The following is a 26,022-nucleotide window of genomic DNA, read 5'->3' as shown; positions in this document are numbered from 1 at the left end:
TGGAGGAATCCAAGAGCGCCATCGACATCTGGCAGAGCAATAGCAGCGGCCAACGCACAGAAGGACACCGTCCCAAAGAGCTTGATGAAACGCATTGCGAGAAATCTTTGCTTTGTTATCCTAATAATTGTTTCTTGTGAAGAACAAATGTCAGAATGAAAAGGAGAGAGGAAAAAGGAAGACTCGAGGAGTTGTTCACTTCGTGACGTGTGCAGGAGGGATGGCCCAACAAAACCAAGTTGGACAAACCTCGAGACGAAAGAGCTCATCTCCCTATATATACCCATTCAAGGGACATTCCGATGACGTCCATCCACTTACATCAAGACGATGGTCTAGAGCAGACATCCCTTCTCACATGATTGTCTCATCAAATGAAGGTGGCGGGATCACAGTAAGCGGCGGAGGGGCCGGAGAAGGAAGTTAAGTCTGCCCTTTTCATGTGACCCTGTTTTGACCTTGACTGATCGAAGGCTCTCGGCGCCCAGAGTAGATAGTAGATGGCTGTCGTCGGAAGGGATGAGACGATAACCTCAGCTGCAGAAACCGTCGGCCCGAATTTTAGTCAAGGGACGCCAAGAATGTGCGCACTTTGTGGCTGGCTGGTTGCCTACATGAGTACTTTTTACTATTGTCTTGTATGACCAAGAAAATATATGCCCAGTCAAATCTGATAAGTCAAGAATTTCCCTGTTCAGTTTATTGGTTTGAGTCTATCGAGTGAGGGTCATCTTTGAAAAAGGGGGGAGGGGGGGGGGGCATTGAATTACATGCAATGGACATGAAAACACCTTGAGATATTCCCTGTTTTGTAGACTTCTTCATACTTTACTTCTCATAATAATACAAAACTGTCACTCCCTACGTAAGTATTCCTCTTATTCTCCTCAGACCAGTTTATTGGCCATCGTTGTGTCTTCTCAACTCGTTGCCACTTTATGTGGGAAGATCCCCGAAGGCAACCAACACAAACTCTCACAAGCCCATACTTGAAACTATCCGTTCGCCCTCCACATCACATTATAGAGGGAGGGGGGCGGGGAGAAGAAAGAAGGGGAAAAGAAAAAGTGTGTGTCAAACTGCATGCGAGACAAACAAGGTACAATTAGCACGCACTTCAAAACAAGGCTCACGCTATCACCCAAACAAGAACTCCAAAGACGGGAGGATGTCTTGCGCACCGCTTCGACAATCCCTGGTCTGCCTGAACAATGTCTCAAAAGGGAGCCGTGTAAATGGCTGGGAGCCCGGAGTGTCGAATGCCCAGATCAGGCGATTCACAGGGAACACACCAACTCACAATGGCAGTGTCGATGGTTTCAATGGCTCGGGGAAGAGGAGATGACCACCAAGCAGATGCCCAGGTTCTCCTATTGCCCCGTCTCGTCGTCATGGAGGCAAAAGCCTGATCATCGCCGAATAGAAGTGCAATGTTGCATAGCAAGGGCGCCAGCACATTCCAACGAACCTCTTCCTTGTGGGCTTGACCAGGATGGAGGGAGCATTTCTCTGTGAAACTCAGCTTAACTCCTGTTGAATAACCTCTATATGACGCAGCAGAACGAGGGATGTTAATAGCATTTCGCCGCCCCGTGCTCCAGAAAAACCCAAAAAGAGAATCTTGTGTGGTCCAGACCGGGCTCTCGTCCTTCCCCTGAGATGTCAGAATTGTTCCGGAGATGTTCAAATTTGTTGAACCATCTTGTGATACTAATTAACACGAGCACAAGAGTATTTTTATATATTTTTTTTTTGATCTGTCAGAAAAAAGTGCGGACAACCAATAATTACTGGGAGAAGGGTACAAAAGATCTTCAAGCAATTCAGCTGGGGGCTGCCAACACTGTAGATCTTCGGAGATTATTCAAGTAGGGAACAGGTGTGTAGGCCCTTTCTGATTGTGATGAATAGCTTTGACCTGAGTCAATGTTTGGTCACAGTGCATTCATTAGTCTTGGAATCATCTGATCAAAAAGTGAATCCTAGAGAATGTACTAGTCTCAAGGCTACTTCGTTCGGCTTTCCTTCAGCAGCCATTCAAAGCCCGCCTTCATATCTTCTTGAAATCTTCGAGCGTGAGCAGTAAGAGCCGGGAACAAGGCCCAAAACACATGTGGCACACCGGGGTAGATAGTCCTCCTCGTCTTCACTCCACACTTGACCCTCAGCTCTTCTTCGTAGAAGATCGCCTCATCCCGCAATGGATCCATGCCGGAGATCTGAATGTACAAAGGCGGCAGACCATCATGGCCCTCGGGGGAACCAAAAACGTTGAAGCGGCCATCCTTGAGATCAGGCTGCAGGGCCTCCATGTACATCTCCACAGAGCCCATGCTCAGACAAGGCGCAAACGCATTCTGTTCATAGGAGCAGCCGAGGCCGGCATATGGCTCGGGCAGCCCGCCGTCATAGCACAGCCAAGGGCAGGCGAGCCACTGTCCTGTCAGCGGCGGGCTCAGCTTCTTGTCCCTCGCCCTGTGAGCCAGTCCTGCCGCCAGGTTGGCACCGGCAGACGTGCCTCCGACGATGAAGCCCAGGGACAGATCGCCACCCCACGTCTTCGCGTTCGCAGCCACAGATTGTAGTGCAGCCCAGGCATCCTCGGGCGCTGACGGGAACTTGTGAGCCGGTGCCAGCCGGTAGGAGATGGTGTAGCAGATGAAACCAAATTCCCTGACCAGCTGACGGGCATTCATCTCCTCGGTCTCGGGCGCGCCGACAGCGAACCCGCCGCCGTGGATGAGCATCGCTACGGGTGCGCCATCTTTGGGGAGCGGGTCAGGTTGGAAAAGCATTGCCCGCATGACGGTGCCGTCTGACGATTGGTATGGCACCTCGGTTTTCTTGATCCCAGGTCCAGGTTCTCCAAGCTGTACTCGCAGCGCCTCGACCAAAGTGGCTGCCATGGCCTTTCTCGCCTCGAGGCTAGAGTTGTCTATCGGCAGAGGGTGCTCCTGGAGAGCTTTAGCGAGATCTGGGTCGGCTTCACCAAGTTGGAGGAGTTCTTCTTTGGTCGGAGTCATGGCTGAAATTGTTTTTTTTTGTTTTTTGTTGTTTGAGGAAGTGCAGTTTGTATGTGATAATACTGGTCTGGTGCGGGAATCTGGATTGTGTCGATGCTGATGTTTGAGTTTCAACACCGTCCTTGCCAGGTTGAAGCAAAGCAATTCCCCAACGTGCACGTGTGCAGTCTCGGCTGTTATTTTCACTTCCAATGCTGAGTCCGAGCTGAGCACTCCAAAGCGTGCTGCGACTCCCCGCTCAGCGGTTGTCACATCTCACGTCAGATCCCTAGTCTGACATCTTAGAATCAACATCTCGAGCATAGAACCTTGATAGTCGATTGGAACTGGAAGCCATATTAGTCTGAGTAATTAATAAGTTTCCCTCATAGTATGAACAATTCCAACTGCATGGGAAAATCATGTAAATAAATTTTCAAAGACACTCGAGACATATATAGAAAGACAGTTCAAGACCGTGGCATACGAGAAGGGCCAATTCTAGTATTTCGGTCAGAGGATGGGCTTCTCTGCGATGCGAAACTGTGGTCGAATGATGATCTCCTTTCCTACATTCGGCACAGACAATATCCAAACCATAATGAAACAGTCCCAGCTAAATCTCCTTACTACTCGTAGGTTGCTGCCCAGGGCTGATAGCCTGGGTCTTGAAAGATTCTCTCGAGCTGGCGCCTGCGGACGCCAACATTGCCACCATCAAAAAGAGGCAAGATTGTGGCTTCAGCTAACAGCTTCGAGAACGGTTGGTCCTTGGAATAAGATGCTCTAGAGTTGCCTTATTGTTAGCTCTTCGACATTCAAACGAATGAATCACCACGCCAGACAAAAACAGTAAGAAACAAACGTGAAGTCGGCGTAGAAAACATAATACTCACACCCCAACCGCCTTCATACAATCCACCACACTTCTCACAGCAGCTTCGCTCGAGAAAATCTTGGCCTCCAGCGCAATCTCCAGCCTCGTCTCCCAAGCCCCCGGTCCCTTCTCAATCCCATGCAGAGCCTTCCACGCCAGCAGCCTCGCCGCCTCGATCCTCATCTTAACATCAATCAGCAGGTCCGCCACGCTCTGCCTCTCCAGGACAGGCACGACCCCTCGCCTCGTCTCACGCCTCGCGAACCCCAGGGCTGCCTCGAAGGCGGCCCGCATGATCCCCACGCCCATGGCGCCTACAAGCGCGGCCGAGGACCCAAAGGTCTGCTCGACGACCTGTGCGCCCTGGCCAGGAGGGCAGAGGAGGTCTGCATGGGGGACGCGGAGGTTCGTCAGGCGCACGTGGGGGCCTGAGGTGCATGGGAAGCCGGCAAGTTCTGGCTCGGAGAGGACAGCGTATGCCTCTGGTGGGTTGGCAGCGATGGTCTCGGCCGTGACGGCGAGGATGAGGATCTGAGCTGCAGGATTTTCGTCTGGGGAAGGTGGTCCGCCTGTTTCCGAGAGCCGACAGACGATACATTGTAGGTCTGCGCCACGGCCGTCCCAGCCTGCGCAGTTGGTTGCCCACATCTTCAGAACAAGTCAAGTCAGAGTCAGTCTTTGCTTCGAAGCCATTTATCGCTTGTTCGAGGGCATGTAGACGTATCTCTTGAGAGAATGATCTCATACCTTTTCACCATTGATAACCCATTCATCTCCCTCCCGCCTCGCTGTAGTTCCCAGCCCAGCACCGCCCTTCTCGAGCCAGTTCGCCGTACCACCCGGCTCCGAGTGCACAAAACTTGCAATAGGCACCCTAGTCTCTTTGTCTCCTTCGTCCTCCACCACCAGAAACCGCGCCAGTACTCGACTCCGTAACTCCTCCCCTCCTGCTAACAGCAACGGCGTCAACCCTAGTCCCGTGCCGAGGATCGTCAGCGCCGCGCTCGGGTCCACGGCAAAGAACTCCTCAACCACGATTGCTGCGTCAACCATAGACTCGGCAGACCCACCGAGGGCGGTGGGGATCTGGCCCTTGATCAGCCCAGCCTTGACGGCGACGGCATAGATGGGCCGCAGGGCTTCGAAGCGGGCGCGCTGGGTCGGGAGGTGTGCGTAAAGCGATGTGGCTGGCTTGAGGTGTTCCTGGGCAAAGGCTGCTGCGTCGGTGCGCAGCTGCTGCTGTGCTGGGTTGAGTGTGAGATCAAACATCTTTTGAAGCCTGACTGCGCGGGTCGTTGATTGACTGTGATTGTAGGAAAACTTGTCAAGTTGATGAAGAACGGGTGAGCGACTACATCAATTTCCGAGGGCACCGCAATGAGCGCGTGCATGCGTGACTGAATATATCTATCTGTAAGCTTTTAGCCAACATCCAAACTATACAATCTTATTACCTGATTCTGGGCTGATTGTTGGCTGTGGAGAAAATCGACCCCGATGATTCCACATCGTTTAGTCAGTCCAAGCGTGGAGGCTCATCGAGTTGCCATGCGGATCCGCTGGATTCAATCACATAACCTAAGAACTCGCCCTTTTCCGTCTACTGCATACGTGAATTAATCTACGTCAGATCTAAAAGCACCATCCACATCTATTCCCCAACGCCATGCAAGGGTATCTGGTCCACTAGAAATCTTGAAACATCCAACACCGAACAAAGTTGAAATGGCTGCCAGCCTTATCATGGCAGAGCAGCACAAGCGAGCCAATAGCTTTCCCATCGCCAATTTCCCAACATTCTTCTCCCTTTTCTCTGTCTGTAACTCTTATCCGACGGCACGTCCCCGTCGCCTCGGCCCGGGTGTGCCAGGGCCTGCCATTCCCAATCTCGCAATAGTCGCCGCCGACACACCGCCACGACCTGGCCCGGTCCCAACGACAGGAGCCTTGGGACCAACCCTCGAAGGGACAGGCAAAGCATTCTTCTTAGCAGGCGTCCCGCTCGCACGTGTCGGCAGTCGTGAGGCTGCTGAGCCAGAGCGAGTGAGACGGCGGGGCTGCTGCTTTTTTCCTTTTGCCATGTCCTCGGATGCTTTTTCGGGTGCAGGCTCGACTTTTTCCTCTTCATCCTCATTGCTGGCGTTCTCAGGCTGACAAGTTTCGCCCACAACGGGATTGCTTGAACAGGCAGGGCTGTCAAAGACTACATGGCGTAGTCGTGGGGGGGATGGTAGCCCGGTGTCCTCGTCATTGCTTGCTGCTCCAACTTCTACTGGTGGAGTAGCTGCAACAGCAACAAGAGTTGTGTTGTCATCCTCGCCTTGGATCCGCACCAAGGTTTCAGCCCAGCGGACATTTTTGGCGCGGGCAGTGCGTGAGATGGTCGCCAGAGACTTGGTGAGCTCATTGTTGTCTTCATCGTCGACCAGCGGTACCTGTGTCATTATGGCCAGCGCTACGGGAACCGGCATTGAGCCGCCCTTGTTTTTGGAAGTGTCTTGTAGTAGTGTTACAGTCAGCATTGGGTTGTTCCAAGGTCATTCAACGGTAAAAAGCAGTCGAAGAGGGAGCGGCTAATAACAGATGTCTCTTACTCTTGCGGGTCTCTGCGGCCAGATCCTTCTCAAATTTTCGATCCCGAGCCGCATTGGTGACACCGGCTGTGGATATGGCCGGCATGTCCAAGTCAAGTGATCCTGAGCCAGGAACGCGTACAGAGATGGCGTTTGCAGGTGGGCGAGTCTTCTTGCTCGTGGCGATCCGATTTGAGCGGCGCGCTCCCCCAGGCGCACTTCCTGAGCCTCGCTGGGTCAGGTCCTGGCCTGGCCCCATCTCGGGATTGAAGATATCGTCCGTCTCAGATTCCATCCCCCGGCGCCGCTTCCGAGGCTTGGACGCCGGCTCGGTATCGTCAAGGTCGGGAATGGCGAGGCGGGAGCTGGCCTTCTTAATGGGACTCGGCAATGGGCCTTGGATGGCGGTGGCGTTCTTGAGCTTCCGCTTCTTGCTTGGGCTCGGACTCTTGTTGGCATCCTTTGCTCCTAGTGGAACGCGAGGGCTTGAGGCTGCTGGGGCTGCCGCCTCTGGTTGTTTTGCCATCGGTGAGCCCGTGTCTGATGTTGCTGAGCCCATGGAACCCGAACGGCGCTTCTTCATCGCAGACAACACTTTCAGGGAACCTTGTACAACCCTCCGTCCTTTGATGCTCTTGGCGCGTTGCACAAACTTGTGCAGATCAGCCAGTTCCGAGTCTCCGTCGATACTGTCAGGCGTCCCTGGAGTGAGTGCATCCTCCTCAATCACCACAATATCTTCTTTGTTTTCATAATGAGCGGCAATCTTCTGGGCAGTTGCTTGCGCATTCATCTCGATAGCAGGGCTTGTGGATTGTTCAAGGTCCTCGGAACTATCTTCTGTAGCCTCAAGAGCGTTTTCTTCGATGGCATCTAGCGGGGCTGATTGCTGTAGGTCGAGGCTCGGGAGACCAGTTGGAACCGGCATCTTTGTGGTGGTCCCCACATGTGTCTCGTCTAGCCCAGACTCATTGTGCTTCGAGTCCTCCTGTTTCCTGTTGACCTGATCGAGCTTGGCGTTCCATGTGATGCGTTCCGGTGTATGTTGTGCCTCCGTACATTCCGAGCTCGGTTGAGCGGGTTGACCGAAAATGTCGAGGTCTCTGCCCACATCAATATCAAGGGTGCGGCGACGGTTGACAATTGCGTCATGGTGCCCATAGAGATGCAAGGCGTCACTGTGGCGGCGCCGATTGCCCGCTCGGGTGTCGGTTCTCCAGTCAAGAGCTCTCTTGATGATCCTAAGATCAGATTGCCTGCCACTGCGGCGTGCACTGTCGAGGGACATGCGCCTCTTAGTCTCATGTTCCGGCTCATCTGGGACGTCGTGATGTGGTTGATCGAAGACTGCAACGGTCGTCACAGACGCGCCGGCTTCTTCAGCGACGCTGGCAAAGGCAGCTGTGCCCTCGGTGTGATTCGGCTCTGGGCGATCGCTTGCTGCGGCCAGCGAAACCCGACGAGGACCTGGCTCGCTCATATCGGGTAGAGGAAATGCGGAACTCTCTTCGCCCCTAAGGGATGCTGATAAGACAAGGCTGGTGTTTTCCACCTTGATCATGCCGGTTCTTGGCGTGGCGCACACAGTAAAATTCTTCAATGGCGACTCTGCCACTTTCGTAGGTGTCTTGCTCTTGTCTGCCATAGCAGAGCAACGCTTTGTTGGAGATGCGTAGGCAGCATACTTCCGGGTGCTCGGAGTTAAGGCGAGGAAGGATGCCTCCTTGATGTCCTCCGAGATTGTACTTAGGGATGGGCGAATCGTACGTCGGCGACGCGCTGACTTCTGATTCTGTGCCTCGCTTGCGAGGTCCAGCGACCCAGACACACGTAGTGTTGGCGATTGAGGTACGTCCTTCTCTTGAACATCCACACACGCGGCTTCGTCTATTTGGCTTGGATGCAGTTCAAACTTGATGAAAGGTTGCAGGGGAGCGATCTGTTCTGCGTGCTCATTCGGTGGGTTGATCGGCCAGCGAGTGTTGTGTCTCTTCCGTGGAACCCAGATGAGGTGGGCCGGGTCGAAGGTGGACCTCTTGTGAGAGTAAGGTTTCTGGCGGATGCGCAGATTGTCCTGCCAGATGGAATCCAAGGCATTCTTGACTTCTTCTGTAGACGCTCATCAGTAATGGCACCAGGGAGATGTGGTGCGCAGGCTGAACGTGGTAGATGAGACGTACCTCTCGCCTTGGCCAATACGTCTTCGCCAGCAATCTCAGGCGCTGTCTCTTTCTCAAATAACGGTTTCCCATATGGAGGAATGAATGCCAACGTCCTGACGCGTTTCCTCGCCCCAAATCCCTGGCTATCCAGCTCCGCAGCGGCCAGACGGTAGAATTTGTTCTCGTGGGGCCTCGTGGTAACACGCTTGTAAATTTTGTCGTCGCTGTGGCGCAAGAGCGCGGAAGGCACAGCAATACGGTCCCAAGCCCGGGGTCGTGACGTGACGATAGGAGGTTCGAAGCAACTCGAGGGTATATAGGAGCTGATGGCACAACAACATTCATGGTCAGCGTCGCACACGCGATCGACGACTCTGCATATGGCTAGGAAGAGAGAAGGACTTACGTGTCATCGAGCCATGATATATCGCCTTGTCCAGCCACCTTCTCCCAGGCACTTTGTGCTGAGCTTATCGACTGGCTGACCTTGTTGCCCTGCATATTTGCGATATCGCGTTCTGCGCCGAGGCGACTGGATGGTAGGGCTGGTCGCTAAATCAAAGTAAACAAACTGCTAGACGGTCACGCGACACGACGTAATTCTGCTGGAGACGAGAGAAATTGAGATGTCAAAAGAATAAGGAGCACATATTGGAGTCAATCAATCCATCTGCCCAGATCTGCTACTCTGGAGGGACGCGTTTGCTATGTGTTGTCTCGGATGCGGTTCTCCAAAAGGTTGTCAAGGAGCGTGGTGGAGCTGTGCCCGCCGTGGTCGCGGTAACGGCGTCTTAAAGATTGAATGTTGACTTTCCAGACGCTGTAGCCAATCATGTGGGGGCCCTCCAAGCTGTACAATATCGGCCTAGCGTTTTAGGCCCCGGCTCGAGCTCCGTTACTCCAAGCACCCGTGTGCACGGACCAGTTCCCAAAACTTTCTTGCAGTACCTCTTTTGCATCGAATGCGCATGCACACGTCCTCCAAATTTGTCCTGAATGTCAACCTTGGCGCCGACAACGACGACCCCGCACACGATCTCAGACCAAAAACGCCCGGACAGATCGAAATTGACGTCAGTGACTTCCATACGAGACTCGAGACAAGCATCACGAACCGGATTGAGGCCCACGCCGGGCGACGTCAAAGGCGATCCTACGCATCATGGCCAAGAAGCCCATGCGCCTGCCGCCACTGCGCGTGCTGCGGGTGCGCAACCCAAATAAACAAGAGGGCAATCCCTGTATTACGGTCATGTCCTCAGTATTGGGTAAGTCATTGCTATGAGATGACTGCCTTGTGGCGCTTGCTCGGCTCGGCTCTGGAGGGGAATGTTGGGAACACTATCGACCATTGAAGAGGTGGGAAATCACACCATTCGCACACGAAGAAGGGAGCAAGCTCCATGCGAAGACCATATAGCTTTGGGGCAGGGCCAAGACTGGCCCTGAGGTGTAAATGTCCAGCGCTTGGTTGGTGTTTGGAGATAGGCAGGCATGTGAGCCCTGGACTTTGCCCGGCGACCGACCCAGGCAGATGGGACTGGAAACACCCCAAACAAAAGAAGCAATCAGATGGCAGGTTCAACTGTGCAAGCTGCCGTCGAAGATCTGGAGCTTGGATGAGGCAGCAAAATCATCTGCACATACGGCGGGAGGGTAGACAATGAAGGAAGGGTCTTGCGCATGACACAATTCGTTTTCAAGACTCAAGAAAGGATGGCGGCGAAGCCGAGTTCACTGTCAGAGCACACCTTGGCAGGAAGACTTCGAGCATAAAGCACCTCTCCAAAGCCCAGCGAGCGAGCGAGCCATTCTTCCCGGACCAATGTCTCGGTGCAAGGATTAATAATCAATGCCACCATAACTACTCGCTAACTCATTTCTCGCAGCATGCTGGGCGTCAACAGGATACGCTTCATCCACATGCTCCGGCGTCGAGCAGGCATTGCGCGAATGCATGGACGGACCGAAACCGCCACCCAAGAAGAAGAACAACATCAACTTCCACCTGTCGAGATTCCAAAAATATCTTGAGGGCAACAGCAAGAAATAAGAGAACAACCAGCCGTTTTACACTTTCGCACGGTTCTTACTAGGGCGCTTCTCGGAGCCTCTTTGCATGAGATACAAGACTGGACTTGTGTTCGGAACGCAGCGAGAGGGACGAGACAGTTTTCACTGCTCGAGGCTCCCATCAACTAGGGCTCGTGTTTCGACCCACCAGCAAGCATCAACATAAGGTACGAGGATGCGACCACGATCGGCGAGCATGAGCACCGGAGGAATGGTGGCGACCAGGGCTTGGCTTTTTAGGTCAGCTACAGGGGACTACATGATCCACAGGACTCATGCAATACACACGTCAGTCGCCAGCATATATCAGGATCCCAGGGATGATGGCACATATGTTCCACAATCTATGTATAACTCGTATAAAGGTGCAAAGATAGAAACCTCGATGGCTCCATAGCGTGGAGCAATTTTCAAGCCGTATCATTCCACCATGCGTGAACAGATATCTTCCTATGTCGAATATTCGTTCTACAAGATGAGTGCAACTTCATGCAAGCTTGTACATTTGATCAATAAGGCCGTGAGTTGCACAAGTAGGGCGTACCATTGATGGGACGTGAAGGACACACACACACCAGCATCAGGTGCGACTAGAAGAGGGTTAGGGTTGTGGGAAGCTGGCAGGGTTGTCTCAAACCTCACAGGCCTTCTGGAGACTTCATCGAACACAGTATCTCCATTCGTCTTCGGTTCACACAACGTTCTTTGAATGCATAGATCGACATACCATCAGCATGTCATTGTTTCTCGGTGTTGCACGCACGTTTTGTGCTGCAGGCCCACGTTTCGCACGCGCGGGTAGTGTCGCATGGGCAACATCCAGTAGAGACTTTTCGCAGGCTGTTGAAGACGGACCAACATCGTCGCCCTCTGAATCCGCTCCAAACTCCGGCACCGCCACCTCGAAGACACAGGACCCTTCACCTCCGAGCTCCTCTGCTGGTCCCAGCGGTATTAATATGGGCTCGCCCGACCAGACGACCCGGGCCGCTGGGGAGAGCGAACCCGAACCTACAAATCGCCCGCTTGCCAGTGCCTTCAATGTCAAGGCACATCGTGCCACGGGTCAGAACCTGCCCCAGATCCGAAACAAGCAGCCCTATAAGAATACACTCTGTAGAGCGGTGCTTCTTCTTAACTTGAACCCTTCTGTGACTCTTTCCGACATCACGCAAGCCATCGCGCAAACGGCGCCGGTCGGGCGGGTTCTAGACGTCAGAAAGAAATTTGGGCCATACGTGACTGGAAAGGGAGCTGCTGCAGCAACTATTCTATTACATAGTGGTAGGTTCATCCACTTATATTTCTTTCTTCTTCTCGCAATTCACATGTATTTTCTTCCATTCCAAGTTGTTTCTAGGTATTTCTGTTCTCGGTTTAGGTTATCGCCTCAACTCGCTCCCAGCGCCCCTGTCCTCAAGGCTAATCTTTCATTCTTTTCTCTCTTTCCCGTCCATCCTCGTCCATGCTTTATTACTCCAACACATCTACTCACTAGAAACACTCTAGATGATGCTGCATTTCGGCTGTATCAGGCCGCACGCGCCGGCGTCTTTCGTGTCAACGGCGAGTCACCATACGTCACAATGAATCATTCTCGGGAAATTCCCCAACAGACCGCATGTGGTCCCTTGAATTCACGTGTTATGGAGCTACGGGGGCCCAGGAAAGCCTTCACGGACGTCACCGAAGAGACTATCCGGGAAATGCTGTTGTCAGACAAAGAGGCCATGATGTTGGCAGACTCACATCTGCTCGACTCTGAGCCCGTTCAGATGTTAGAAAGGGGGGACGGGATGGTTAGGAGTAAGTAAGCTCAGGAGTCGATGACTCCCCTCCTTCTGGCTTTATGCTGCGAACAACAATGACTAACTGCGTGGCCCTCACACAAGTGCTCTGGCCCTTCTTCTCTGACAAGGGGCAAGCAAGGCCATACATAAAAGCCCTTAGGCGAAAGTTGGGCCAATTATGGATCGGATATGGCCCTGACCCATGCTATAATCCAGAATGGGGGACTCCTTTATCCCGAAAGTATCGCCGGTATCTGAGACTCAAATTCAAGTATCAAGAAAAGCGAAGAGAAGTGATGGAAAAAAGTTCTAGTCAGTAGTGTAACATCTAGTGATCATCAAATTTGGCATGAGGTCAAAGTGCTTTCCGCTCTATGGTTTTTTATTTGAACAGAAATGGTCTTGTAGAGTGAAGGCGTACTTTGAAGGTTAAACAGAAGACGTGGAGGTGAGTTTTGAGAGAGAAGAAGAAGAAGAAAAAAAAATTTGAAGGACAAACGGATTGATAAACACTAATAACCTGAAGTTCATTATAGTACTTCTAGATAGCAATGATGTCTCAAACCCTCTCGCTGTCCAAGCGCGACCCTTGGGTGGCTGGGATTAAAGGGCTACTGAAGGCTTTGATCCTTTTCGAGAAGTGCCACCCTTCTCTCGAACCTGGTACCGTATTCTTGATTGCCTGCTGCGCCCCTAACAAACTCTTCTTACGCCACTCCTCTGCATCTTCAGCCGACTTGTGCACGGCGATTTCGGGACTCTCAATGTAAGAGTCGTTTTCGAAGTCATTTCTGGCAGAAGTTTCGGTCTGCCATTCGCTTCCAACAGGACCCAATCTAGGATCGAACATCTGCGGCACGAATCTGTCACGGGGACCGCCTGTCTGGGTCTGATGAGTTCTTACCAGACCCATTTCTTCGTAAAATTTGTAGTAAGCTTCATTGGCCTCTTGCACATCAGCGAAGTCTGTGAGTAGCCACTGGACTGGTGGGCGACCATCGGCGCCTCGCAGCGGCTTCCCTGTGTTCATGGGCAAGTGGCCAGGAGAGGACGGCTGAGTCGCGGGCTGCTGAGAAGAGGTGAGATGGTTAGTCTTGTGCACTCAGTCAGTCAACCAAGCAATGTAAGGGATCGCCTACAGCATCATCGTCGCCATAAAAGCGTCCGAAACCGCCACGCCCCAAACCACCGCGAGGGCCGCCACGGAAGTTGCCCTGAAGACAGCCACGGAACGGAGGGCCGTTGTCGTTGTTATCGCTGTTGTTGTTCATGTTGGCGTTGGAAGACCTCTGGTTGTTTAAGTCTTGTCAGCAAACGGCTATCGCATGATAACTCAGTACTGAATCTGGCGATCAAGCATATGACGCGTCGGGGGGGGGGGGGGGGGTCATGTTGTATGAAGAGCCTTCACAATAAGAGAGAATGAATGACTGCAACACGTACCATTGTGTATCTGCGTGTGTATTGTTGCGTTTGCGTTTGCGTGTGTGTGCGTGTGCTGGTACTGTATGTTCTACAGTGAAGGGCGTTCTGTTTTGTGTGTTATCGTAGAGCTGGATGCTTCTATGGTTGTTATCATTTCAAGAACCGTGTTTCAATACTTGGAGACCACGGTCCATGGGGTCAAGGTTGTATGGAAAGCGGGGTCGTTCTGTTTGATTCTATCATGATTTGAGAAACGAGGTTATCACCACAATGGGTTGCTTTTCAGACCTGCACAGCGGCAATTGGCGTTCATATATTGTCCTTAGGCTTCCATTTAATCATGGGGAAAAAAGTAGAAAAGTCTAGAATACGTAACTGGTTGCATTCATTGACAATTTCATATATGAGAGAAGACAAAATACAGTATAGAAGTTATAAAGAATATCTATAGGCTTTCTTCATACATACTTTCTTTGCTTGAGATTCTTTACTGTCTGCATAGTGTAAGTTTTGAAAACCTGCGCCTGTTCAGGAGGCCCTTGAGAGTTTGATATGAACAGTATTGCTACAGTTTCACTATTACCTCCGATGAAGGGTGTAACTTTGGCCTGGTACCCTGGTGCGCTCACTCTGGCGCCCTCGAGACCATCACGCCCAAAAAGGCACAATCTCAGATGGTCGTCAATAGGGTTAGGGCTATGGATTCCCACTTTGAGGAGCCTCACAATACTGTACAGTCGTCGCACGCTTGGACTGTGCAAATCGCGAACGTCTACAAAATATCTTCGTAAAAGTCTTCCGATGAAATTTACTGATATCTAGTGGAGAGCTGTCGCCATTGCGTGATGCAATGGAGTTGCTTGTGTTGGTGATCTCGAGGCAAGCCCACCTCAAAGTAGGAATTCTAAGAGCCGGAAGCTTGCGAGGCTATCAAATGCACCATCACCTGGACCCCCGAATCCGCAATAAAGGTTTTTTTTTTTTTTTTTTTTTTTTTTTGACGTGACCTTCCTCTTATTGAGTCACCTGCATTGCGTGAACACCCTGGCTCTCTAAGAGAGACATTAATACACATGCATTCGATCGCAACCCAGAATATTGTTCCTCCTCGTTTGATATGTGAGTAATTATACTACTTGCTACACGGTTCAGGTTTACCATAATACACGAGATTCGTTCTCCATTTTACTGCCAATTGGAACTCTACTGCTCTTAAACCTCTGCTGCTCTTAACCCCCTGCTGCTCTCACCTCTCTTATGCAAAACACACTGTTCAGCAACTCTTCAATATCTTCACCTTTTCATCGATTTATCATCTATCTATAATCTATCTATCTATCTATATTCGAAATAAGCTCTAGCACCATCACCTCCGCTAACATGAATGGCGCTCAAGAACTATGTCTATCGCAAGACTAATGCGTCTGATGCTATCGCGACTGAGGAGGACCCTATCAATCTTTGGACCAGCCCCCCTCGCCCTCGAACAACACAGTATCTCGAGAGTTTTACCAATGTTCTCGGTCTGTCTACTGCGGAGAAGCGTGATGAATCCATTGAACTCTTCCAACGCGGGCCGGTCTTTTTTCTTCTTCTTCTCTTTGACTAGTAACACGAGGAGTGGGAAAACCACCTGAATTTCTCAGTTCATGCACAGCTTTTCTGATCTAGTACACCTATTGAAGGCAATCATTTTCACTGGCCAACATTGGTCGGTAGCCTCTACTCGGTTACACCGCGTGCACGTGGCACGAAGATCGTGCATCGTCCTTTCGTGCTTGAATTCCTTTTTGGGGAATCGTCTACCAATAGTGACATTCTTATGACCGTACCTTCCTCATAGGCATACTCTCCTCCATTTTTTACCTTCCTCAAAAGCATACTTTTCTCATGGGAGTGTCTTCATCAGGCATGCCTTCCTCACGGGCGTGCCTTCCTCATGGACATGACTTCAACATGAGTGTGACTTCCCCTTCAGCGCGCCTTATCCTTCATTGTACCTTCCCCCTCAGTATGCCCTCCTGTCGTAATCTTCCCAAGATGGTTTATGACTACCCAGTAGACTTTTCAGATTGTCCACATCCTGCCCCCAAAGCCACACCAGATCATGCCAGGTGAAGTCATCACATTCCAATTTACAACTCTCCGAAGCCAAATGATCACCAATTACGCATCATGTTTGAATACCCAGCACTATAAGACTCAGGATGTCTTTTTTTTCACTGCTGCCAAGAGATCGGGCGTTGTGCTAATGTCTTTCTCGTCGATTGAGACCTCCTAAGGTCCAGCAGATATTTCTCGGCGGCCAAGCATCACCACACCCGAGGCTGCGTGGTAGAGTTTTTATTATGATTAGCTTTGAAAGACATTAAAATTCAAAAAGTAAACTAATTTTAACACCTATGGATGAGCGTCGAGTGGTGAGCACGAAGATACCACTGATAGAATATTGTCTATATAAATTTCTATTCGGACGTCCCGTCAACCAAATATGTTAGCCCGGTCGGGTGGCGCAATGGTAGCGCTTAACACTCCTAGGGGAAGGAGCAACCCTCCTGTTTCCTTCACAATGTTAGGGTTGCGAGTTCGAGTCTCGTCCCGATCGTTTTTTGTCGAAATCCCATTTCGCCTTCGGTAGGCGGTATCAAAACCTTTTCTTTTTTTCCCTTCCCTCCCCACCCTACCTTTCACACCCCCCTTCTCCTTTGCTATTGGGGGTTCAGCTGAGATAGTTGTCATATTATACTCGAGGTAGTGTCAAAAATTCGGGAACGCAGTGCGTCGGCTTGGGGTGGTCTCCCAGCATCTGACAATACTCGGCAGGAATTCATCGCGGCGTTCAACTGCCAGAAATCAATAAAACCTTTACTTAATTGGCAATTGCGATGCATGTGGTGCTTACTTCCGCGCCAATCGTCCATACACAACTTCTGTTGAGGGAAGGGGATTTTCACTAGATCCATTAGCACGGGTGCGTTTTATCAGCTCTCAGACCCAGCCAGTTTAGATTCTCTTTTCTCTTCTTTCAACAGTCAGTTTTTCAATTTTTGAGATAACATTACCAACTTCAACGTCTTCGATACGAACCATTTCGCTTCCCACTTTCAAACCGCGCACTCTGTCACACTCATACATACAGATCCAACACTTAGCTTAATCCCGTATCACCTCTCTTTGTCGACTCGTTGCCGTCCGTATGTAACTCCCGATGTCGTTCCAACAGACTCGGGCATCGTCATGCCTACCTCACAGAAGTCCAACATCGAAGCCCGAGTCTGTTGGAACGTGCTACATACGGAGCGCAAGCCACCGTTCTTGATCTGTGGTCAGTACAAGACGTCCTCCAGGTCGCAAATTTACCAAGTTTTGTTTCAACCTTTGAAAGATTTTATCACTTTACGAAGTACGTCATATTGTATTTTCTACACCTGTCATTATCGTAACATATTCTCTCATTATATGAATACAACAACCGAGTAATTGTATTTCGAATGAACTGATGTTTTAAGTTAAAAGGTAATACAGCATAAACATTGGAAGAAACGAATATTCACACCGTTATTATCAAAGATAACCAAACGGCAGACATGTGAACTACGCTATTTGTTGAATGGTATATAAGAAATGATAACTTACTGTTTAAAAATAAAATTAAAAGCGTGTGCTATTCAAGTATCTACGGGACGAAATATTAGATCTTGTAGTCCTAGTGTCCAATCTTTGTTGTTTTCCCTTGTGAGTAATTAATCATAAGTCTTGTTGGGAAGAACACAGAAGAAGGAAGGTACGCTGCAGGAGAAGGCACGGTAATTAGGAAGGCGCACTTTCCGGGAGAATCATTTTTTTTCCCCAAAGGAATTCCCTGTTGAGTCATTGCAATAGTTGAACGTGCAGCCAAGCCTGTCCCGACACCGGCTGTAGCCGCCATCACCAAGTGATCCCAACGGGGAATGACAATCACTATCTCTTACCTACTGTTATTTCACTATCAAAAGAGCGCAGAGGGCTCTGTCCATAACCTGTCATGCTCTTCCATAAAGACACCGAGATCCCACAGACCGGCCCAGATACCTTCCCTCTATAATCCATTTCCGGCCTACGGACGATCTCCCACCTCCTCACATTCCATGCGATGCTTCTTCCAGTCCTTTTTCTGACACTCTACCGAGCAGTATCGAGCTTTTAGGCAGCGTACGCACTTCTTGAGTACCACCCCATCTTTGTCTTCTTCACTCGTGCCGCAATTTCGACACCGTGGGGTCTCACCAACCGACATTCCCCTTCCAGTAGCAGCTGCGACGGTATCCTTCAGCATCTTTGGGTCGATGACCTCCTCTACTAAGTACGAGGCGTAAAAAGGGCTAATGGCGATGCGTGTCGCGAATTGCGAGGCTGTGTCCCACTCAGGAAGGCTGATAAAGCTGTCAGGTAGTTTACCGACACCACAGTTGCAGATCACCGGCCGGCCAGGGTCAGTGCTCAGCGGGATCTTGGCTCCGGGCTGCATGTATTCACACCCCGGCGAAGGCCTGTGGCTCCAGGTCCTGCACCGCTCAGCAAAGGCCGGAAGTGCCTTCTTCCACAGCACGAGCTCGGCATCGTCGACAATGAGGCTGCCGCACTCGAGGTTGCGTAGAATGAGGAGGAATGTCTCCAGGACGCCGGAGCTGATAAGGTCCTCTGTGAGTGGTATGACAGCCGCGTCAATAACGACGTTGGCATTGGCGGCGTCGAGACGGATGGCGGATACAAAAAGGAGGATGTGGTTGCCGCTTTTAGGGTGACTGAGGGAGAAGAGCCCTGTCTGGCCGCCCTGCAGCCCGGAGGACAGCATGAACATTGAGAACAAGGACTCTTTGAAGTTCATGCGAGCCGATGAGGCAAGATGCGTGGTGCTTGAGGACTGCAATTTGTCGCGCACTTTGCGCTCACGAGCAGAGTACATGGACGACGTCAAGGTAGAGAGGAAACTGAGTTGTTCCCTCTTAGATAGATCAAGAGCAGGTAGGGTGTCCAAGTTCACAAGGGGGAGATTGAGCGCGAGGGGCACAGAGATTCCAGAGAACTCTGCGGAGATAGTCGGAAAGATGAAGTCGTCCAGTTCCTGCGACTTGACGGGATCAGCGAGCGGCGCTAGGATCTCGATGTATCCTGACGTCCGGGCGATGCGTGTCTTGCTCCCATCCTTGACAACTGGCGCGGGAAAGTTGAGTTCAAGTACCAAGCCCCGGTCTCCCAAGAGCACCTGGAATACGCACGGAGACATCTTGCGTGTCTCTACGGCAGCCTTTTCAGCCAATAACTGCTTTCCCTTCGCGGATGTTATGGGTAGATGGCCAGTGATGGCTGTAATGACCCCTGATGAGTCCAGTTCACACGAAAAGTGCGGTTCACTCTCCTGATGGTCGGAATGGGTTCGAGAGTCCGGTTCCAGGCTGTTGTACACGGGGTAATCAAGCTGGCGTGTCGGATGTCTGGTGATGTATACAGCGCTTGTGTTTTCCAGGCTGCTACTGAATATTTCCAACACATTGTCCATGTCTGATGCGAGTCTAAATATCTTTCGATTGCTGTCGCTGCTCTGCACACGCAGAGACACCTTGGTGCGACTGGGATCATGCTGCAATGCTGATGCTGGCACGCAGAACGATACGATCATGTCCGTACCTAAAGCTGGCCAGACCGTGATCAGAGGCTCCGATTCAACACCTTCACTAAAGGACTCAGTCTTGCCAAAGCTGATCTGGACATCGTCAAAGACGCTTTGTGAAGGCTGCTGGTCGCCGTCTTGCACCGAAATGCATCCCTGAACCGCAACAGGAATTATTCTCGAACTGTCAACCTGCTCTAGAGGTTTCAACTGGTCAGCTGGGACCGCTATAGTGATGTAGACTCCTTCAGGGATGCTAGGCCACGTCGAAAGTGCGTTCCTTTCGATTTTCTCGGCCTCGGACCGGACCGGACTGTACAGTCCCTGCATTGACAGTGCAAGTGATAGTTCCGGATTAGAGATGCTGTCAAGTACTCGTTCGCAGACAGTCTGCCTATCAGTGTCGATGCATTGTAGCAACCTCTTCATGAAGGCAGTAAAGCTTCCGTGGTGGTAAACACGAGGTGTGGTGTGCTGTCTCAACATATACTCATAGACAAGCAGTAGGAGGTCAGCTAGGCTAGATGCGTCCACTCTGAGCCGTACCCCAGGTGGTTGGCCACTTGCATGGCGGTTCTCTTTCCAGGACAGGTGATATCGAATGTGAGATACTGATAGGGCGGCCTGAGCAGCTGAGGCGGCAAGCATATAGGCATCAATGTGTGACACTGCCGCAGCATTTGTCCAGTACTCCGCAGGGCTGATCCCTAGTAGTGTCGACACAGTTCTGAATGGTCCGCCAAGGAGCGTGTCCAACTGTGTGCCAGTATCGTCGGTCGTTATCTCTGTATACAAAGTGGTCCATGCCTTGTCCTTGAGCAGCGGCCCAGCCGAAACGAGGACGTTCAGTGTGCCTGAAAACTCAGAGAGGTCTCCCGTCTCAATCACATCGAACCGTGATGGAGCTTCTCTTAGGACATACTCGCGTGTATCCAACTCGAGCGGATATGGGCTAAATTGTCGCCTGTAGAGGCTTGCTGTAGCTTCCCCTGTCCGCACTTGGTGTTGGAGTGTGTGGCAGAATGCGAGACAGTCGGCCGATATGAAGCGTACGATGAGGTGCTTGGGTGATAGTTCCTGCAAGGCCTTCGACCATTCTGAGAACTGGAGCTGAGCGGACGAGATGATCCTGGATTCAGGTGTTTGCGCTTCATGGCCAGGATTGAGAGCCCGCAGCGGCGAGGTCTCGGTGAGCTGTGCCTCGGCTGCGGCTAGGTGAAAGCCCAAGAGAGGGTTACAAGCGGGTGACAGGATGGTGGTAGGTGGCAGCATGTTTGCTGTCTGAAGAGTATGACCAAGCATTGAGAATGCAAAAAGGGGATTCGGGATCTTGTTCTCTTTGATAGAAATACCAAGTGGTCCTGTTCCCAGCCAGGCCTCCAGGGCAGCTCTCAGGCCGCTGTCTCCCAAGGATTGGAAGCCGAGGGGTGCGGTTGCCCTGGCACCTCGATATTTCAGCGCCTCTCCGCAGTCATTGTTGTGTTTCAGGAGTTCCTTCGTCTTGTCCAAGGACCTCGTAAAATTGGCGTGGTACTCGTGTGTATCCTTGATTCGCAAGAAGTCAAGGTACGCAGACCAGATGTCGTGGACAGAGGCGAGGGTGCTTGCGTCCCCAAAGCGCACCTTGTCGCCGAATCTTCCCTCTTCCCACTTGGTGAGTGAAGTGGAGATATTCTGAAGCTCCTCGGCGTGTGTCTTGAGTACTTGTACTGATTCTTCACCGAGATACAGATCATAGAACAAATTCCAGAGGATGCTGCTTGGAGTCGTCTGCCCCTTAGCAACGAGGAGCGTCAAGAACAGCACATTGCGGGCTATACCGAAAGGTCAGCAGGTGAGGAAGGGTGTACAGACGGAGTGAAGGCATACCGACTGATGCATCCTCATCATCACAGCAGGTAATGTCCAGTTTTCTGAATGCTTTTGTAGCTGATTCAGTGGTTAGTACGTAACGCACCGTTGCATTCTAGGATCACACGACAGCTCACGGGAACCCCTCTTTGTGTAGCACGTATGCAAAATATGCCTCAAGTCCCGGCTGCCCAGGAGGAGGATGTCTACACGAGCGTCTGCCGACTCGGAGTCGTTTTCAAGAGGCAGACATCGCGTCAGATCCACCGCAGGCGTGTCCCCGAACGGGTTGAAGGTGGGAGCAAGAGTTGTCGGCGTGAGCATGGCGTCTGGTAGTGATACGAGGTCGTAAGACCCTCCAAAAGAGGTGAGAGCAAGAAAATGGTCAAGGAGTCTGGTATGGAAGAAAAAAGAGTGACAGTGTTTTTAATAGAGTAAAGGATAATCATGGAGACACTGCTAGTTTGAGCGGATTGATGTGGTTGATTGATACTTGGTGGGAAAGACCAAGTCTGAAGGCCGGTCCCGCTACGAGGTGGGTGAAAACCGGACGCTACCGTACCAAGCTTCAGAGCCATCATAGTTGCTTCCAGGCATTGTAGGCTTTGCAAGGGTGGAACTAGTCGCCCCTGCAGCCCTAACCCTGCCATCAACTCGTACCGAACACAATGTGTGACATGCTTGGAGGGGAAGAATGCACCTCTCATCTCTTCCGAAGACGTCTAAAGGGATTTTTCCTGTCTATATCAAAGTGATCGAGACCTGCGATGGTCTCATTAACGAGTTAGGTGTTGCCTGCTTGGCCTTGAGTTGCAGCACGGCGTCGGGTCTGGTGAAGTGCCTCAGCGTGTTCTACTGCGTTTCTCGATACGTGACCAACCAAGTCAGTGGGTCTACTTCACAAGAGAGCCGAGCCACTACGCTTTCATCGTGTAATAGACAGCGCGTATCATGCAATGAATGATAGGCCGCGCATGTGAGAATCTTACAGGGATACTCGGAAAAGACCTTGGAGATGGACAAACGAAGTATAGATTCAACTGAATTGCAGAAAGTTTCTTCGTTCTGATGTCTGATCTGAGGATATGACATCTTGGCCCATCCGATTTGCAGGTTACAAACCCAGTTACAAGCTTAGATCTAAGTAGCAGTATAGACGCATTCTCCACAGCTTTCAGCCTTAAATGGCAGAGCGTACAGTGCAGTATTCCATTTACATGGATGTTTCCTTCAAGGTGTGCCGACTTTTTTATTATTTTCTTTTATACATGCCAAGTTGCATGTTTCTGTATATAATCTACGCGAGGCAGTTTGTTTCCACTATACGATTGGGCAAAGCATCGCAGGGATTTCCAGACACTCTTTCAGATTTGGATATACATGAAAGGAAGCATATGTATATCCTTGCAGTGTAACTAATTGCCTACTGGCCTTGGGTGCTATAACTTCCCGACCAAGTTTGACCTATTTGTGACCAGAAAATCTTGTCTCAAAGATTCAACCGGTGATGGTGTACTGAGAGCTACCACCAGCATTGCCCCAGCCCTCAGTCGCCAGAACTTGATAGTTCAGCGTGCCCAGATTCATTCCCAGTTTAGCCCACGCGTCAAAGTGACAGCTCGTCGTGACGGTGCCGCTGCCGGGACTCGAGCTCTGGCGGTTCGAGATGTACTGCTCGAAGGTCGTCGTGCCCTGGATCGACGGCTGGTTCACCTGCTGGTGCTTCCAAATGTCATATGTGGCCCCATCACACTCGACGGTGCCCATCTGCGTGCCCTGGGCCGAGCCCTTGCCGTCGCTGGTGTATTCTTGCACGTAGTACTCGACCAGCGGGTTTGTGGACCAGCCATAGACCGAGACTAGGACGGTCCCGGCGTTATAGGTGGTGGAGCCATTGAAGGTGATGGTCCTGGACAGGCGTGTCAGAACATTTTTAAACAAGTCCAAAGAAGAATTCAGTTCTTCTTAAAATTACCTGGTAGTGCCTGCAGACCAGCCCTTGCCAACGACAAAGTCTCCGGCACCAGAGAAGGAGACTGAGTATCCATTGCTCGCTGGTGAGAAGTTGACGCTGCCACCAGTCGTATAGTCCTGGTTGTAGTCTTGGCGGCGGGCAAGGTTTTCACCGCCCAGCATGAAGTCTGGAGCATCACCTGCAGCGGCGGGATCCGCAGCAGGGGCGGCGAAGGCTCCCGTCAGGGCGAAGAACGCAAGGGCGAGGTTGGTGAGGGAGTTCATGGTGGAGGTTGTAGTTCAAGCTTTGGTTTCGCTGTTGGAGTCAGGCGTTTGTGATATCGGAGAAGCAGGAATCAACGTTAGTCTGGGTTCGTGCTTGAGACTTTATACCTAGTCTTGAGGACTGCAATATGCATTCCGAAGCAATGGACTTCCTGATTGCCCAAACTCATATGGAAGCTCTTGCTCCGAAATTGATGACAAGCGCGAAACCGGCTGCTACGCATTATGTACTATTATTCGTGTTCTTCTTTTTCCTCCTCTGTTTGAACACTGCCAACCTCTCGCCTTCAATATATTAGGAAAAGCAACACTTGGACCTTGTTCAATATTGTGTTTTGATTATATTATAAAAAGCCAAGACTGCCGCACGACCGGTGCAACCGCCACATCCATTTCTTGGTTCCGCTCGATTCAGCCGCCTGGGCCGCCACTCTGCAAAGGCTAATTAATTCACTGATCCTCATATGATTAGTGCATACGCCAAGTTCATGCTCATATAAATGACACGACATCATGCATAGTCTGTTCTTGCTGGGTAGCACTTCAAGCCCTGAAAGACATCATTTGCTGTTGGCTTAGAGTCCATGTTTTCTTCGCCAGGTAGCACCCGGAGCAAAGGAGGGAACATGAAGCAGTCCGAGACGAAGCGTGCCAAGTCATAATGCTACAAACTCAGAAAGGGGGTGGTATATCCTTATACTTGCTCGAGGATTCAGGACTTGCTTCGCTCCACGTCCTCAAAACTACCACACTGGCCAGCACCAAATAATCTCGAAAGTGGAGAAAAAACAGAGAGTAAAAGGGATCTACAAGCACTAGTGACCCGCAGGCATGATCATAAAACTTCCGGACAACCTCTCTCAACCGTCCTTCTTACACCTTCGCACACCTCCTCACCTACCCGTGGCAACAGCCTGGTCCCCCCTCCACTGCTTACCACCCCTAGCACAGCCTTCTCGGTTTCAAAGATCACCAGTTTCTATCCAACCCGATCTTTATTAGTTTCCCTATCTTCGCTCTGGTTGGATGGATGGATGCACCTTTGCATGCAGGTTTGCTGGCAGGCCGGTAGGCCTCCTGCAGATCAGTGATCACCTGAAGCCTAAATGCAGCCTTTTTCACCGTCAGCTCGAGACTCATAAAGTCGCTCCGTCCGTGTTCTTTGAAAGAGCAGCACTATGCAAATTGAGAAATTTTTCATCTCAACAATTCATTCTCGACTGTGTACCTGAACGTACCAGATCAAATCGTCCGACCCTCATTTTCCTCCAGCTTGTATGAGGAAGCACCTGTCTATACACAAAGAGCCCCGCATCTAATCACGATACCAAGATGCCTGAGACCGTGGAGGTGATTCCGAATGGAGACCTCGTGATCAGTCTCACTATTCCTACGAATGATCTGGGCATTGCGGACGATCAAGGTCCAAGCTCCCCAATTACCGAAACACTCACCGAGACAACAACATGCCAGTCTCCTACAATGAGTGCGAGCGTGAGCAGCCACACATCACAGCAGCCCGCAAACAGTTTCAGAGTCTCGTCAAAGCACCTTACTGTGGCTTGTCCCCGCTTTGACAAGATGCTGTCAGGAGACTGGATGGAAGCGAAGCAGATCTACCTAGATGGCTGCCGTCACGTGGACTTGGAAGGAAATTTCGACCCCGCGGCACTCGGCATCCTGCTGAATGTTCTTCACGGGAAGACACGCATTATTCCGAAAACCCTCGACCTCGACATGCTGACCAAGGTGGCAGTTCTGGTGGACGACTTTGGGTGCAACGAAGCAATTCAGATCTGGTCGGACTTGTGGATTCAAAAGCTGGAAATCGAATTACCCATGGTATCGGAAGCGGCCAGTGAGGAGTATCTCAAGAACTGGATCGTGATTTCTGCCGTCTTTGGAAAACCCTCCGTGTTCCGAAAAGCCACGCAGTTGGTACTCCTACATGGCTCGGACTCGATTAACTCATCAGGCCTCCCAATACCAGCCACCGTGGACGGTAGGTTATGGGCCCTGAAAGCGCATAGATTGAGATTGTAATTATCAAGTCTGTGCTAATCATCAAATCTTGTAGAAAGTATCAACAGCAAGAGGATCGACTTGATCCAACAGCTTTTGGATGTGTTGTACAACCTAATTGACACCTTGAATGGAAACGACGGTCTGTACAGCGGGGAACACAGGTGTGTACTGCTTGGTGCTTTGCTCCGGCAGATGACCGAAAAGGGGATTCCCTGGACTCGACCCGACGCACCGTTCTCTGGCTTCAGCTTTGAACATCTAGCCAAATGCATCATTGAATTTTGGACACCAACCTGCTGCTGCAACAAGATGATACCTCATTCCGCGTATCCACGCGCCTCTCGAAAGAAGATGAA

The 26,022-nt window shown here is 51.1% G+C and overlaps 8 protein-coding genes and 1 non-coding gene across 9 annotated transcripts; 3 read left to right on the top strand and 6 right to left on the bottom strand.

Annotated features, from left to right (window-relative positions):
* Positions 1 to 1,959: 1,959 nt before the first annotated feature.
* On the bottom strand, positions 1,960 to 3,023 carry M406DRAFT_350975 (alpha/beta-hydrolase; the record flags this gene model as incomplete). Its single annotated transcript, XM_040922591.1, has 1 exon — positions 1,960 to 3,023. The coding sequence occupies one exon, from the start codon at positions 3,021 to 3,023 to the stop codon at positions 2,007 to 2,009; it is 1,017 nt and encodes a 338-aa protein (XP_040776361.1). The 3' UTR covers positions 1,960 to 2,006.
* Positions 3,024 to 3,631: 608 nt separating this feature from the next.
* Positions 3,632 to 5,148, bottom strand: M406DRAFT_37062 (uncharacterized protein; the record flags this gene model as incomplete). The annotated part of the gene is made up of 3 exons (XM_040924016.1): positions 3,632 to 3,788; positions 3,899 to 4,527; positions 4,627 to 5,148. The coding sequence occupies 3 exons, from the start codon at positions 5,146 to 5,148 to the stop codon at positions 3,632 to 3,634; spliced, it is 1,308 nt and encodes a 435-aa protein (XP_040776360.1).
* A 327-nt stretch (positions 5,149 to 5,475) lies between these two features.
* On the bottom strand, positions 5,476 to 9,329 carry M406DRAFT_105806 (uncharacterized protein). The gene is made up of 4 exons (XM_040915167.1): positions 9,021 to 9,329; positions 8,633 to 8,937; positions 6,474 to 8,561; positions 5,476 to 6,376 (listed from the first exon to the last, which is right to left on the bottom strand). Exons 1-4 carry the CDS (start codon positions 9,113 to 9,115, stop codon positions 5,706 to 5,708), a joined length of 3,159 nt encoding a protein of 1,052 aa, XP_040776359.1. The 5' UTR covers positions 9,116 to 9,329; the 3' UTR covers positions 5,476 to 5,705.
* A 246-nt stretch (positions 9,330 to 9,575) lies between these two features.
* On the top strand, positions 9,576 to 11,105 carry M406DRAFT_321929 (mitochondrial ribosomal protein 10). Its single transcript, XM_040919576.1, has 2 exons — positions 9,576 to 9,882; positions 10,504 to 11,105. The coding sequence occupies exons 1-2, from the start codon at positions 9,777 to 9,779 to the stop codon at positions 10,665 to 10,667; spliced, it is 270 nt and encodes an 89-aa protein (XP_040776358.1). The 5' UTR covers positions 9,576 to 9,776; the 3' UTR covers positions 10,668 to 11,105.
* A 1,931-nt stretch (positions 11,106 to 13,036) lies between these two features.
* On the bottom strand, positions 13,037 to 13,923 carry M406DRAFT_329302 (uncharacterized protein; the record flags this gene model as incomplete). The annotated part of the gene is made up of 4 exons (XM_040920414.1): positions 13,037 to 13,327; positions 13,382 to 13,570; positions 13,617 to 13,766; positions 13,921 to 13,923. 4 exons carry the CDS (start codon positions 13,921 to 13,923, stop codon positions 13,037 to 13,039), a joined length of 633 nt encoding a protein of 210 aa, XP_040776357.1.
* Positions 13,924 to 16,403: 2,480 nt separating this feature from the next.
* M406DRAFT_t61 lies at positions 16,404 to 16,507 on the top strand. Its single transcript has one exon. It is a non-coding gene; the product is annotated as a tRNA-Arg (tRNA).
* A 1,331-nt stretch (positions 16,508 to 17,838) lies between these two features.
* M406DRAFT_289588 (uncharacterized protein) lies at positions 17,839 to 21,727 on the bottom strand (the record flags this gene model as incomplete). Its single annotated transcript, XM_040918860.1, has 2 exons — positions 17,839 to 21,366; positions 21,541 to 21,727. The coding sequence occupies 2 exons, from the start codon at positions 21,725 to 21,727 to the stop codon at positions 17,999 to 18,001; spliced, it is 3,555 nt and encodes a 1,184-aa protein (XP_040776356.1). The 3' UTR covers positions 17,839 to 17,998.
* Positions 21,728 to 22,900: 1,173 nt separating this feature from the next.
* Positions 22,901 to 23,539, bottom strand: M406DRAFT_37082 (family 11 glycoside hydrolase; the record flags this gene model as incomplete). The annotated part of the gene is made up of 2 exons (XM_040924017.1): positions 22,901 to 23,312; positions 23,379 to 23,539. The coding sequence occupies 2 exons, from the start codon at positions 23,537 to 23,539 to the stop codon at positions 22,901 to 22,903; spliced, it is 573 nt and encodes a 190-aa protein (XP_040776355.1).
* Positions 23,540 to 25,177: 1,638 nt separating this feature from the next.
* M406DRAFT_16211 (uncharacterized protein) lies at positions 25,178 to 25,957 on the top strand (the record flags this gene model as incomplete). The annotated part of the gene is made up of 2 exons (XM_040915408.1): positions 25,178 to 25,643; positions 25,719 to 25,957. Coding segments are annotated over 2 exons (705 nt in total), but the record flags the coding sequence as incomplete, so codon positions are not given.
* Positions 25,958 to 26,022: the final 65 nt, after the last annotated feature.

Source organism: Cryphonectria parasitica, assembly GCF_011745365.1.
Source record: "Cryphonectria parasitica EP155 unplaced genomic scaffold M406scaffold_4, whole genome shotgun sequence".
NCBI classification, from domain to species: domain Eukaryota; kingdom Fungi; phylum Ascomycota; class Sordariomycetes; order Diaporthales; family Cryphonectriaceae; genus Cryphonectria; species Cryphonectria parasitica.
Note: the sequence above shows the minus strand (reverse complement) of the source record. Positions and strands in the feature narration are given on the sequence as shown.